General features: G+C 43.2%; 1 protein-coding gene and 1 long non-coding RNA gene across 13 annotated transcripts in view; one reads left to right on the plus strand and one right to left on the minus strand.

Moving 5' to 3' along the window:
• Nucleotides 1-14,482, plus strand: part of LOC134547506 (uncharacterized) — a 465,000-nt gene that overhangs the window by 238,198 nt on the left and 212,320 nt on the right. The gene's annotated exons all lie outside the window — the stretch shown is intronic.
• Nucleotides 5,694-14,041, minus strand: ETAA1 (ETAA1 activator of ATR kinase). 2 transcript variants are annotated; one of them, XM_063391554.1, is made up of 6 exons: nucleotides 13,548-14,041; nucleotides 11,915-12,052; nucleotides 11,585-11,661; nucleotides 11,134-11,252; nucleotides 8,718-10,852; nucleotides 5,694-6,935 (listed from the first exon to the last, which is right to left on the minus strand). In XM_063391554.1, the coding sequence occupies exons 1-6, from the start codon at nucleotides 13,726-13,728 to the stop codon at nucleotides 6,820-6,822; spliced, it is 2,766 nt and encodes a 921-aa protein (XP_063247624.1). In that variant the 5' UTR covers nucleotides 13,729-14,041; the 3' UTR covers nucleotides 5,694-6,819. The 2 variants fall into 2 exon arrangements, with proteins under 2 accessions (XP_063247624.1, XP_063247625.1); XM_063391555.1 differs by having other exon boundaries at nucleotides 11,134-11,215; nucleotides 13,292-13,690.

Genomic DNA, 14,482 nt, shown 5'->3' on the forward strand with positions numbered 1-14,482 from the left:
GTCAGCAAGACCTCCCCACTGCCTCTCCTTCCATCTAAAATACTGCTTGCCAATAGTGCCTTGTCTCCACCGACCAGCACCTTCCTTGATTTTCTACTACTATAAGAAATGCAAGCCATTAAAAAAATGTGTAATCTACTGCCTGTGATTCCACTGCCATTTATCTTCCACTCAGTTTATCCAGCTGCTTCTCCCATTCTTCTCTTTTATAGACTTCCTCCATTCCTTTTTTCCTTTCTGTGCTTTCTGCTGTGTTGCTCCATGGAGAAGGATGCATTTTTTTGTTGTTGTTGTCACCCCTTAAGGATTTCTTCTTTTGCTTCCTGAATTCTTTCATTAAAACTCATCTCTCAGCTTTGAACTGTGCCTTTCAGTCAAGCAGAGGCTTTAATGCACTGGAAGACAAAAACTAAGATAGTGGCCAGAGGCCTGTTACTGAGATCTCTTCTCATGCCCAAGCACAGCCCCAGTGAAGTCACTGTTCTCTACATTTCCTGGAGATGGCAGAGAAAACAGATTGGTGCTCATGTTTGAAATACATGAACAACCCTCAGTGTGCCACAATACATCACTGTTAAGAGTGTAGAATAGTCACTATACCCAGAAATGAAATAATTGCACTTCTCATGTAGTGAAAAAAAAAAAAAAAAGGTGAAAATGGTGAATACCTTGAAGCCCAGATGTCGTGGTTGGGGGGGGAGGTGAATTCCTCTAGGGGGATGTGGGCAGTCCAATTAGTGATCAGCTTTTCTGCTGGCACCTGGGTTAGTCACTTAAAGGTTTGGACACGCCTCTGAGGACACAAAGAGTTAAAAGCAAGAGTCTGAGGAGCTTGGCTTCTTTTCGGATCTGGGTGTCAGCAGAGAGATGTCTCAGGTCTCCTTCCCCTGCCTGGCCACGAGGCTGGGTGGGGGAGGGGAAACACGTGGTCGGGCTCAGGTAAGCTGGAGCCCCCCCCTGGGGCGGGGGAGAAGAGAAGGGACAGGACTGGAACTGAGCTACCCTGTCTAGGATGGAGGGGTGGAAAACTGTGGAAGTGCCTGCTGTGTGTGCTCACCCCCTTCCTTCCCCCCAAACTCCGGGAGAAGGTGCTCAGCCACGTGGGGGGTTGCCGAGCCTGGTCTGCAGCACCTTGCTGAGAAGAAACTGTTAACCCTTGCTTGGCAGAAAGAAACTTTTCTTAGACATTGATTCTCATGACTGGTGGTTTTCAGAGAGAGGGAAGCGGCTTGGGACTGAGATGATAAAACATGATTGGAAGGAATTCGATGGAAGAATGAGAGGAGTAGCCTTAGAGCTAGACTTTTCTTGCATAATGTCAGCCATAGACTGAACTTGAGTCTCTTTTGAACATAAACTGCATTTTTGGGTAGATGCAGCTGCTCCTTGCTTTTGCTACAGTGACTGGCACTTGAAGAATTGGAGCGAGCAGAGAAAAGAGGGGGAGGGTGAGGTGGTGCCCTCTGCCCTCAGGGCAGACCTGCTCCTGGAACCCCGGCCCCAGGGTGAAAAAGAGAAAGCTCGGCATGCAGCATCCTTAAAAAAAGCCCTGTATGTAGTTTTGGCCTATGAGACAGCGGTGAGAGCGCTGGACATAGGAAAAAGAGAGAGTCACCTTAGCAGACTTCTCCGGGCAGTGCTATGGGTGACATGGAAACACATAAGGGGTAGACCCGTGTTTTTTGAAGAACAGTCTGTGGTGCGAGAGAGACTCTTCTCTCCCTTGCTGAATTGAAGATTAGTTTGTTTTTGAGTGGTGATTGTTTGATCTAAAACCCAGGGGTTGGTCTGTGAAGAGTGATAGGTAGGGAAGTAAAAACTGGGAGAAGAAATGTTCTAAGAAGTTTTTATTTCTGTCTCTGTGTGTGTTTAAGAGTATTTTTGTCCCTGTTCTTATGTAATTAATAAAGTTTTAGTGGGTTTTTTTTTGTTTTCAAGATTTAAGCCTGCTCTGCTCTGTTTCTGATCACATCCCACAAGAGTTGTTAGAGAAAAAACATATATTCATGGGTGCACTAACATCTAGCCAGTGCTAACCCATGTCACCAGAGCAAAGCTGAAAGTTTTACAACTGCTCTTATCTTGCACTAAAACACACTGGCTACTCTTTTGGAAGTTTTCCATTGGAAGTTAGGACAGGAGTTCTTGGTACACCCAAGCAGTTGTTGTGACTTGGAAAGCATTGCTACACAGAATTTTTACTGGGTGGGTTTTTATGACTATGTAGGAGTTAGAATGAGGTTATCTCAGTTTTTTTACAGAGCAAGGTGATTTTTTTCCATAGGTTTTTATTTTATTCTGCAAAGTTTCCCCTGCCAATCTAAAAGGAGTGTTGGAGGAGTGCAACAACTGAACTCCCTATGGCAGAAATGACAAAATACTGCAGTGTGTGGACCATTAAATGAGATATCAGAAATATTCCCTCTGGTACAGGAAGAGAATAATGCCACATAGTATGATGCAAAATAATTCTTCAGGGTCATGAACTAGGGGCTCTGTAGGCCTTGACTCAAGAGTTCAGATGTGCTGCAGACAGGTGAGTCATTTTCCAGTTCATGCAGGGCTACCCTTAATATCATGAACTTTAGACCAAATATATTCCTTGTTCTGCAAAATACTCTCTTTTTGGGTCAGGACCATGATACAGTTTGGACAAAGTCTAGAGCTGAAGGTTTTAAGTGGTGAGTTACAGAAAAATGAATGGAAGAATCCAGAATTCAGTCTCCAGATCCACATGCCACAACCTTTATGCTAATTAAAACTCCTCCAGTACAGGAAATCAGATTAAATTAAATGCTTTGAGCTACTGCATGACCTCTGTTTTCCGCCTTCCTTGTCTTGCAATCCATGTATTATGCTGAACCATTTTTCTTTACAGTGTGATTGGAAAGGTTTTCCTTTGGGAACACTTCAGTTCTGAGCCAGCTTTGACTTCTGACTCAGAGTTCAACGCTTCTCCGCAGTCTAGAAAATCCAAAGGTGACCACCACCATCCCTTCACTGTGGCCCTGTGGCACAAAATCTCCTCCTCTCCCACACCTGTCTCTGTGCTGACAGCAGGACCAGCTGGCTGTCCCTTGGCAGTCAGGCTTAGGCCTGCCCTCTCCATCACAAAATTGATTTGAATACATTTGCATGATTTACATGATTCCATTCATGTGCCCAGGATCAGCTCAGCTGGTCAGCGTGTAGTTAATAACACCAAGGATGTGGGTTTGATCCCTGTATGGGCCATTCATGTAAGAGCAGGACTTGATGATCCTTGTGGGTCCCTTTAAACTCACAATATTCAGTGATTCTGTGAAGGTAATTACTGCAAATTCCCTTCAGCACAGCAGGGGATGGCCACACAGTACTGTGTTTAGCTGGGAATACTGAAAATCTGTGTGGGTATCAGTGCTGTGTGGGCTATCCACTGAAAATCTGTGTGGGTTTGATGCCTTGAGTTTTAGCTTTCATGTTTTCAGACTCTGAGCTGCTTAGGTGCAGTTCTGAGCCTCATATTAAGTGTTAGCAAGATCTCTTCACACAGCAGGGACACAAATCCTTTTCCTGATGCACACCAAGGACAACTTTCAGCCCCAAAAGCACATACAAGGGTGGGCTGAAGGGAGGAACAAGAAGGATGGGACCTCACAACCTGGAGCTGTAATTGGAAAATTAAACCCCAATATGCAAATGGACCAAAACTTATAAAAGTGTGAGATCTCGTGACCAGTCAGCCATTTGTGACCCTTCTTGGTCCACCTTGGGTGTAGCCCTGGTCAGGTCCTGTCCTGCCCAAGGTGTATCCTGGAGGGCTTTCAATAAATCCCTGCTTTATCTCCAGCTCTGTCCTGCGTTAAGGAATTCACTGCAAGAGCAGGATCAGGCCCTCAGTGGTCTGCCAGCTCCACACTGACGTTACACCCAGACAACTGCCACTGCAATTTGTATTTAATTCCATAAGAACAGCACATTAGATATCCCTAAGTGCTATATGAGGCAGGACTTTTCTGACTATTCTGACAAAACCACCAGTACATGCAGAAACCAGAGCTGTGAACAAACACTGCAGTTATGATTTATAGCACAATTGCCAGAGTCTTCCCAGCTTCATCTCTGATGGCTCCTTACTCAGGCTGTCATTTTTAGCTCCATAGATTATATCTGCCTTGGCCTCTTCCACAAACACTGGATTCACTGGAGTGTGTTGCAGACAATACAGCTCTCAGACAATGAAGCATTTGTGTTCATTTTCTTCTATTTTATCTTAGGAATTCTACTATTTAGGTCACTATCTGTTGCTTCCAGCTATTCTCTCCTGAAAAATTGTAGCTCTTTTTAGGCTTAAGAAGATAAAATCAATGAATTCATCTATGTTGTTCCTCTGGGTATAAAGGTCTAGATGTAATAAGTGGTACACATAGTATAAGATTACATTGCTATTCCTGAACTGCAGCCCCAAGATTAATTGTGCCTCATAGGCCAAAATTTGAAGAGCTGCTGGGTGCTGGCCTCTCTGAAAATCTGATACAACTAACACAATAAAAAACCCCAGTATTACTAAATTTCTCAAATGCTATAAATGTGATCCCTCCCTAGCATGAAGAGGAAGGGTGGGAATGTATGTCTGTGCAGAATTTTAGATACAGATATGGAGAATAACGGTGAATGGATCCTCTACCTGACTGTATCTGCCTTTCCTAAAAGAAACAAACAAAAAAATCCACTACAGGTTTTACTTGAGAAAGATAATACTTGGATTTTAGCAAGCAACATGCGTCAATATCTGTGGAATAAAAATTATACTTGGATATGGGGACATACAGGAATTCCATTTACATTACATTTAAGCTCACTGATTGCTCTACTGACATAAAAAATTGGTATGCTCTGAATGAAAAGATGAGTGCTTAAGCAAACAGTCATAAATTAATTTATAATGAAACCTGACAGTCATAATTTAATTTAGAATGTATTTAAGATGGTTGTTACTATTTGTATAGGACTTTCTTGCCTGGAGGAAGATGTGGCTCCACAGTGAAATGTCAGCTATTGAAATACTAAACTTCTTAAGCGTACATATGTATTAATTAATTAAAATTATGTAGATACTTTCCTAATGAAGAGCTGTTGTCTACCACAAGCACTTATTTGTCATGTGGACATGCAAATCTTCTGTCTTTTAAACTGAAAACTGCCAGCAGAGGCTTGACAATGCAGCAAACCCTTGCTATTTTCATGGTATTTTAGCTGTTAAGGGTATTATTATGATGAACTTCTTTGAAAAGCTGAAAAGATTTTTCTGGGTTAATTTTCAGTCAGATCAGTGAACTAATCCAACTCACCACATATCACACAAGAGCAGCAGGGCAGGGGCTGCAGCCACAGACTGTAACACTTACTGGGCACCTGCATGGTCTTTGGTGGCCTGGGGGCTCTGGGTCCTGAACTGACACTGACCCAAGGTGGGTAATCCAAACAAAAAGACCCCAGTAAATATTTCAGGGCTGCACTGCAGCTGGCTGTGTGTTCAAACAGTTTGTCCATCAGGGATTGTTAGTTCAAATGGATCAAAGGATGCACTTTGTCACCACAACGGGTAGAAAATTGAGTAATTAGGGAAATTACCAAGCGAGGACTTTATGGAATCCCTGTTTCACTCCCTTTTACCAGATTCTGTAGTATGGCAATTTCAAAAACAGACTACAAGAATTTGAAAAAAGTTTAATGATGACTTACAAATATACAATACTTACAGTTTCAAGAGTTACAAAAACGGCATAGTACAGAAATCAAATGCTTCCTCCAACCTTTGGAAGAACATTTCCCAGTTATTTATTTACAAAGAAAAATTACAGTCACTTTTCACAGTGTCACATGTTTACATGTAAGCATTTCTCAGCTGAAAAATATCTTGCAGCTTACCCAGAGGCAGTTTTTGCAGTCTGAGCTCTCCCATCTATCAGCTCAAAAATTCTATCAGCCTGTTAAGCTGACGTGACACAGCATCTTTTTAATTTAACAGCCTTTAGTTTGAAAATATGTACAAGCCAAAAGGCTAAACTGATGCATAACTGTTGAGATTTCATCTGGTGCATTATATATTGCTCATGGTTTGGTAAAATGGCATAGGCTACCTTTTCTAATTAGCTTAGTGATGTGCATTTAGAAAAACATGCCCCAATTTCCTTAGGGTATTTCCAGTTCTTCCTGAAAGGAATTTAAAAGAATTTAACATGTCCTCTGCAGGACACTTTTTTGCATAATGAAGCTCTTATATTAAATTCTTCTTTCTCTATGTACAATTCTTACCTCATGTAACAGAGACAAACTGAGCACACTTTCCAGAGTCTGTTCATTTCCATTGGTTTTCTGATTTGGATGTTTCCTAGATTGTACTTTATTTAAACCAAAATTTTGATACTTTCTTCTACCTGAGAGCAAACATTAGTATTTCTTAGTCTGTGTGTACCTGAGGGTCTTCTTATAGATTAGAACACTTGCAATAACACAGCCAAAACATCCAGTCTGTTTCTGACACCTTCATTCTGCAAGTATACCAATACTTTCATGATTTTCAGGCCATATCATTTCAACTCAACAGAATCTCTGTCTAGCTGAATGTAGTTCGGGACTACACATTCATAACTGATTGTTTTTAATTAAAACGAAGTACCTCCAGAGTATTAGTTATGGTTCAGGTCCAGATCTCTTTATACTGAAAACAGAAAAAGCTTGCCATCAATAGCTGTGAACAGAGTTTTAAAATTGTCTTCTAGCCTTACAGTATTTCTCTACCACAAGCTTACTCCACAGAAAAAATACACTCCAAGTTCAAGCATCTTTCAAGAATGCCTGTGTTCTGGATTTTCTCCGTGCAAGAGCTTCTTGTTTTTTTCTTTCAATCTCTTCTTGGGAACATTTTCTGTTTTTTTGTTCTACCACAGTCACTGTAAACAAAACAAAAACATGTATTAGGAGCTTCAGGTTTGTTCAATATGTATTTTAACTTAGCCATTTTCAGTGATGGAGGAACTACGGCAGGAGCACACTGTTCTGACATACCCAAGTAAAATCTCCTTGAAGCAAATGTGCACATGCCAGTGTTTTCATGGGGAGGCAGGAATCAGTAGCACTCCAGAGGTCGTGCATCTTGCCCCCTCCTGCCTTGGGGACAGGACAGATGAGCCATTTTTAACTTGGGTGCCCTTCCTTATGGCATTGGGAGTCACACAGGAGATGGTGATGGGTTAGGAAAATTAAGGCTATCAGAGTGAAAAGGGCTCCGCAATTTACTGAGCTGGGCAGAGATATGGACATGGAGATGGCACAGACACAGGGGTCAGATACAGCACAGGTGTCACACAAATAAAACAAGACAGGTTGAAAAAAGGTCAACAGTAGCAATAAAAATTGGCAAAGGAGACAAGAACATGATAGCTAAGCATAGCATTTTATATGGTGTGTTACAGAACTATAAAATCTTGACCTCGCTGCAACCAACAGGAACATTCCTTGCACACATCAATAATTTTACCATGTTTATACACCAATTTCCAATTCCTGTATTTTTAATAAGTATTCAAACTGAATAAATAGAAAATAGGGTATATTTGTTCTCACAAAAAACGTGTCCATGACAAAGTAAATAGCAATTTTTGAAAGCACCACTTAACATCCATTTTTTGGTTAACGTCCTTTCTCTCAAAATTTAAGATGAAGAAAGTTATGGTTTATCTGCAAAGAAAATCTATTCCATTTTTTTTCATTCCTTTACCCTCTAGGACATTCCCAGAATAACTAATTGTCTCTCCCCTTCCTTTCTCCTTATAATCCAAAATTGCTACTTCCCATTTATATGCTGCTCTGCTAGGGAGGAAACAGATAAAATACTCATTCTTCAATAATTCATTGTTTTGTTGCTTTTGCAACAGTGCTTCTTGAAAGTGGAGGTTAATATGGGACACACTTAAAGGCACTTCTGATAAAGGCAAGTTTTATCAGAATGAATATTGATTAGAACTTTGCCAAGCTGTGAGATGAAGTAAAAATAAGCCTGACTGGCACTTGACTGGTTCTGCATTTCCCCAGGAAGTAACACTGAGCATGGAATGTTACTGATGGTCGCTTGGCAGTAAAGTGACTGACCTCTCCTCTGCATGGAAGGGCATCTGAGTGTTCAGACTGACAACACAAGAATATTTCACTGGCAATTTCAGCCACAGAGCAAACAATAAGATAAGCTGAGCTGTGAAAGGTCTCAATTATCTGAGGTTCCAAATTCCAGGTGTACAGTAATATAAAGAAATCAGCATTCTGTATCACCTGGTGTCTTCTTCCCCTGTCCCATCATTAACCTGAGTTTTACTGTGCATCAAAATAGAGAATTTCTAAGTAACACATTAGGAAAATAGTATGCTGAGTTCTGCATCAGCCTATACTTGATCCTAGGGAATCTGGGTGTCTGTGGAGAGTGAGTGTGAGGTATTTGGAGAAGTGGAGTGGAAACGGGTGTCCTGAACTACAGGAATTCAAGACATGCATCAGGGCAGTTTTATTTTTGAGAAAATAACCTCGAGATTCTCCTTAGAACATCTGCTAACACCTTAATTGAATGGGTGAACGCTGAAGCCTATTTGAAGTTGCAATACAGTTCCCATTTGTGTGACATTGTGACTACAGCAAGGAAACAAACAGCAACAGTCTCAGAGTGATACAGTAAAGACAAATACCTGATGTAGTCTGTGCAAAAGACTCTGAAAGGTGTCTCTTGAAAGGCGATTTCTTGTTGTCAAGCTTGTTGTGCAAAGTCACATTCACCTGATTGTTGCTTCCTTCCAAACCCTGCAGAGTAATTCCAATGCCAGAATGATTCCCTGGGTTTTCAGACCCTACACAAAGACCACCCTGCGAACTGTTAATCTTTCGGAACTTAAACTTTGAAGGCACGAGTGAAGTTTTGTTACCAGAGCTGCTGCTTGGAACCTTTCCCGCATTAGACAAGAAGCGTGAGCTGTCGAGTGCTTTTCTACTAAAAGTGTTTACTCCGCTAACAGGACTTACTTCACAACCTGTCTCTCCTGCTGGCACGGAATTTGACCTGTACCATTTCCCTGAAACAGTCTTTGCAGTGTCTTCAGAAGCATCTTGGTGACAGTTTTTAGGCAATGTGTTTTTACACTCCACAGGGGAACCCGAGATCACAGTCTGAGGATTTGAGATGTTCTTAGAGTTCCCTACATGACCTGTTGTGGCCAGCCCATGCACTGTCTTTGATGAATTCCTACAGGAATCATTTAGTGAGAGAGCCTCCTGTTTTGCATTTGTTTTTTGTGCCAAGAGGAGGTCAGGTAGTCCTTGTTTAGGTGCTGGGAAGCTGTTATCAGCATTTGATCTGGAATTAATACTGGCTCCTTGAGAAGTTTTAGTTTTTTCATTTCCTTGTTTAACATCCTGGCTCTCAGTTTGCTTTTCTATATCATCACACACCTGATACAACAATTCATCATCCTCACAGTTTGCATCCCAAAGACTGTCAGATCCACAAAACATACCTAATATCTCATCAGAGAACTTTGGTTCATTCCAGTCATCAAATGACAGAGGGTATTTCTTTGGTGTTTCAGCTTGATTCGAGTGGCCTGTATTAGCTTGGTTCACCACTTTGGTTAGATCATTAGGCTTCATGTTGGTAGAAACACTGGATGACTGACAGGACTGAGTATGAGTGCTATACCCAGGTTTTCCTGCTGGTTGTCTGTGAGGATTAGATCTTGAAGGAAAAACAGGAAGAGCATCACTTTTAGGCTTAGTGGATTCATTTCCATTCTTCATTTCAGGTTGCACTGAAACAGGAATAGGGTTTAAATCACTATTTTGGGTACTCTTCCAAATAGATTTAATTTTATCTGTCTTAACATCACATTTGCCATGCAAGGCCTTGGTCTCTGAGTTTTCTGTCTTACATGGCTTTTGCAAAGACAGTGATTTTACATTTTGTGAATTTTTGCTAGGATGTTTCAAAGGTGAATATTGCAAACTGTTAGATTTGTTTAAAGTCCCCAAAGGAGTTACTGAATTGCCACTACTTATTTGCTTTATTTTGCTAGCATCACTGAAATCACGCCCAAATGGATTTGCAGGAGTTTGTGGTGGTTCTTCAGTACTTATCAATTCAGGATTTTGGGTTATTTGCATCACAAAAGAGTCATCTGCCAAAAGATCTGTATCCCAGTCATCAAAGTCATCACCAACTACTCCAGCAAGCTTAGCAGAGGCCACCAATTGTGTCTTTAAGTAAGGAGGATTTTTTTTTGTCAGGGTGTCAGAGTCAGCTTTTGGTACAGTCTGGTCCACGCTTCCTACTGCAAACAGAGCATCTTTTTGATATGCCTCTGAATTACCATGCTGCATGGCTTCAACTTTCTCAGGAAGGTTCTCCTCCTCCATGGTGCTTTTAATTTTATGAAAACTATTATTTAAAGAAACGTCTGACAGCCCTTGGCTCAACTGCCCGCTGCACTTTTGGGTAGAGGAGTCAAAAAGAGCATGAAGGGCCACTTCAGCCTCAAGGTCTACGGACTTTTGACTGCTGGACTGGCAGGGCTCTGCCACAGGGATGCCAGTGCTTTGTCCAACTGGTTTCAGGGACACGACAGGATCTGTTTCAGAACCCTCACCAAGCAGTGATTTCTGGTTCTTCACATTTATTTCATCTTTAGAATTATTTAAAGGCTCCGAGGTGGTCTGGATGAAGTTGTGACCAAGCTTTTCCTGTTCCTGAACAGCATCTAACTCTACTAGATTTTTATCAAACTCCTTAGCCAACTTCATGAGTTCCTCTTCAGGATTTTTTATTTTAAGATCTCTGGATTAAAAAGATAATAGAGAAAATAAAGTTAGCCAAGCTCAGCTACATCATCCTACGAGCTGTTCATTCTCTACTTTAACATCTACAAAGGTATGACTCAATCCCACTGCCTCCGATATGCAGTCAACACCCGGCCCCTGCAAGAAGACACAAGAAGCCAACAGCTGAAAGCATTCTATATCCTAGTGTGCAATTATAAGGTTCACTATACATAGAAGACCACACAGGCTTTTTCATGAAAGCCCAGCTATGATGGGCAAGAAAAAATTGTAACTTACCTTGTACAGCTTAACTTTGTCCTAGCTCGCCCTTTTACCACTACAGGTGTGCAGGGAATAGCATCCTCCCCAATCCATGTTCCTAAAAGGGAGCCTTCATTACAGGCTGCTTTTTCATCCTGAAGAATTAGATTTATAACGCTTAGAAATTTGATTTCAGATAAAGACTGGACTAGACACACATCTTACATGATTTAGAAGTTGCTAAACTAAATGAACTGGAGGAAACCTGTCGAAAGCCACAGGTAAGAGCAAAAATAAGTTAAGTGAGATTACTGCAACACTGTCCACTGATAGTTGCATCACTTTAATTATATCAACTTAAACTTAAAATAACTCATTTTCTACGTGCCCAACTCTTACCACGACACTGCTGGCACTGAAACCAAGGCTAAGGCTGAAGCACTGCTCTCTTTGATTACTGCACATTGTTTTAGAAAGTCACCATTACCTGAGGAGCAATACGATTAACGATTTCTGAAATCTCTACTGCGCATCTGCTGGTAGACTGCTTGGTTTTTCCATTGCCTAGGAAAAGAAACAAACTGCTTAGAATTTTGAAATCTGTTCAGTTTATCAAGTGCAGCACATCTCTAATAATTCACATAAATCTGTACATATCAGAGCTTGATTCAGTGCTATATTGAAGAATTTATGGTTTTTTAAATGAAAGTAAAATCCAACAAGCATTATAAGATTTCCAAGAAATCTTTTGTAACTTTAACTCCACTCCCACTGCATGCCTCACAGAGGTGTCCTTCAGTCTGGATTTTGGTATTACCTAGTCTGTGTGCAATTGGCGAATGAGAATCCCAAAAGATTTCTTGCTGTGTCTCAGTGTCATTAATAGGAGAGCTGAAAGTAGGGATTCGGGATTTCCTACTCAGCGATCTCTTGGGTGTCTTATGTAAACATGGCTCTGTGCAAAAAGAAAGAGGATCTTTATTAAAAAAACAACAAATAAATGGCAAAAGTCACTTAGAACACAGAACAGGTCAAGGCAAAAGAAGATGCTTTAGGATGGCCACGAATACAAATCACACTCAGCAGGATTCCCTTACTCACAAAAGGAATACTGTTCATAACTAGACATTAAATACAGAGCAGGACTCTCAGCTTGGCCAGTTATATCACCACAGAGAGAACAGAACATGAGCCTGACACCTTTATGCCCAGCATCTGATTGGAAGGGTGTCAGTTCTTACATTTGAGAGAATATTGACTTAACCTTATATTAATATGAAAATTATGTATACCTCTATGAGAGAATATTTTGTATTCTTGAATGCTTTGTGTCTTTACCCAGACTCAGCTGAACTACTATTTTAATGGGCCTCCAAACTGCTCTGGGTCATACCCTACATTCATCTATATTTCCTTCCCTGGGCCTTTCCAGCTAGAACTAATAAAAGCAGGAATATAGCTGTTCAAAACCTGCTTGCAGCTGCCCTTGATCAGTAAGTGAACTAAACACCCCGTGTGAAACTCAGCTAGTCACCCCTGTCGTTTAGAAATGATGCTGCAGATGTGAAAGCCTATAGAAATAATTTAAAGACACTATTACTATGGGAAGAACACCTTAGATGTTTTGCCCCGAAGTGCCCAGCATGGCCAGGTTTTATCTAACTCTCCTCAGTTAGTTCTCAGTATTTGCTGCTGGGAATCACAGAATAGGTCAGGTTGGAAGGGACCGTGGTGGGTCAGCTTGTCCAACCTCCCTGCTGAAGCAGGGCCATCCCAGAGCACATGCCACAGGACTGTGCCCTGATGGTTTTGGGATATTTCCAGAGTGGGGAACTCCACACTCTCCCTGGGCAACCTGTTCCAGTGCAGTCACTGCAGTGAAGATGTTCTTGCTCATGTTCAGGTGGAACTTCTGTGCATCAGTTTCTGCCTGTTTCTTGTGCTGGTGCTCGGCACCACTCAGCAGAGCCATCCTCTTTGCACCCTCCCTTTAGATATTCACACACATTGATGATTTGCCCTCTATTTTCTCAAGGCTAAACAGGTCCACATCCCTCAGCCTTTCCTCGCAAGAGACGTTCTCCAAACCACTAACCAACTTTGCAGCTCTCTGATGGACCCGTCCCAGGAGCTCCACGTCTCTCCTGTCCTGAGGGGCCCAGAACCGCTCGCAGTATTCCAAATGTTGCCTCACCAGGGCTGAACAGAGGGGCAGGCACAGCTGCCTTGACCCGCTGGCGATGCTCTTCTTAACGCACGCCAGGGACCCACGGGCCTGCCTGGCCCCCGGGGCACGCCGGCTCAGCACGCTCTTGGCAATAACAGCCCCTTCCCAGGGCACGGGGGGATTTACACCGCACCAACCCCTCCTCACGGCTCGGCCGCGCCTCCCCCTCGCTTCGAGCGGCGGCGGGCAGGGCCGGCGCCCTCCGGGGCCGCTCCCGCCGTACCTGCAGCGCGGGGCGGGCACGCCGCCTCCCCGGCGGGCAGGCCTCGGCCCGCGCCGCTTTCCACCGCCCCCTCCTCCGCGGGGAGCTCCGCCCGCCGCCGAGCGAGCTGCTCGTCGCCGCCGCTGCGCCTCCTCAGGGCGGCGGGCCGGAGGGACAGCCCCCTCCGCCGGCTACCGGGCATTGCGGCCGCTGCGGCGGCACCGCGTCCCGCCCGCCACCGCCGGCGCCGCCATTTTGCCGGGAGCTCGCGGGGCCGCCGCCGATTGGGCGCCGCCGCGCGCCTCGGGCGGCCATTGGCGCGCGGGCGCGCGGACGCGGCGGAGAACTGCGGCCCCGCCCCGCCGGCAGTGAGGGGCGCTGGGTCCGCGTGCCCGCCCGCCGGGGGCCGCACTGCGGATGGGCCGCCCCTTTTTTCCCCTCCTCTTTCTCTCTCTTTCTCCCTTTCTTTCTCCCTCTCTCTTTCTCTCGTTCTCTCTGTTTCTTTCTCTCTCTTTCTTTCTTTCTCTTTCTTTCTCTTTCTTTCTCTCTTTCTTTCTCTCTCTTTCTCCCTTTCTCTCTTTCTCCTCTCCTTCTCTTTCTCACCTTTCTCACCTTTCTCACCTTTCTCACCTTTCTCACCTTTCTCACCTTTCTCTTCTTTCTTTCTTTCTTTCTTTCTTTCTTTCTTTCTTTCTTTCTTTCTTTCTTTCTTTCTTTCTTTCTTTCTCTCTTTCTCTCTTTCTCTCTTTCTCTCTTTCTCTCTTTCTCTCTTTCTCTCTTTCTCTCTTTCTCTCTTTCTCTCTTTCTCTCTTTCTCTCTTTCTCTCTTTCTCTCTTTCTCTCTTTCTCTCTTTCTCTCTCTCTTTCTCTCTCTCTTTCTCCCTCTCTCTTTCTCTTTCTTTTCTCTCTCTTTCTTTGCCATGGGCAGAGGGGCAGGAAATGCCCTCCTGTGGGCCA

Source organism: Prinia subflava, chromosome 2 (genome assembly GCF_021018805.1).
Source record: "Prinia subflava isolate CZ2003 ecotype Zambia chromosome 2, Cam_Psub_1.2, whole genome shotgun sequence".
Classification (NCBI taxonomy): domain Eukaryota; kingdom Metazoa; phylum Chordata; class Aves; order Passeriformes; family Cisticolidae; genus Prinia; species Prinia subflava.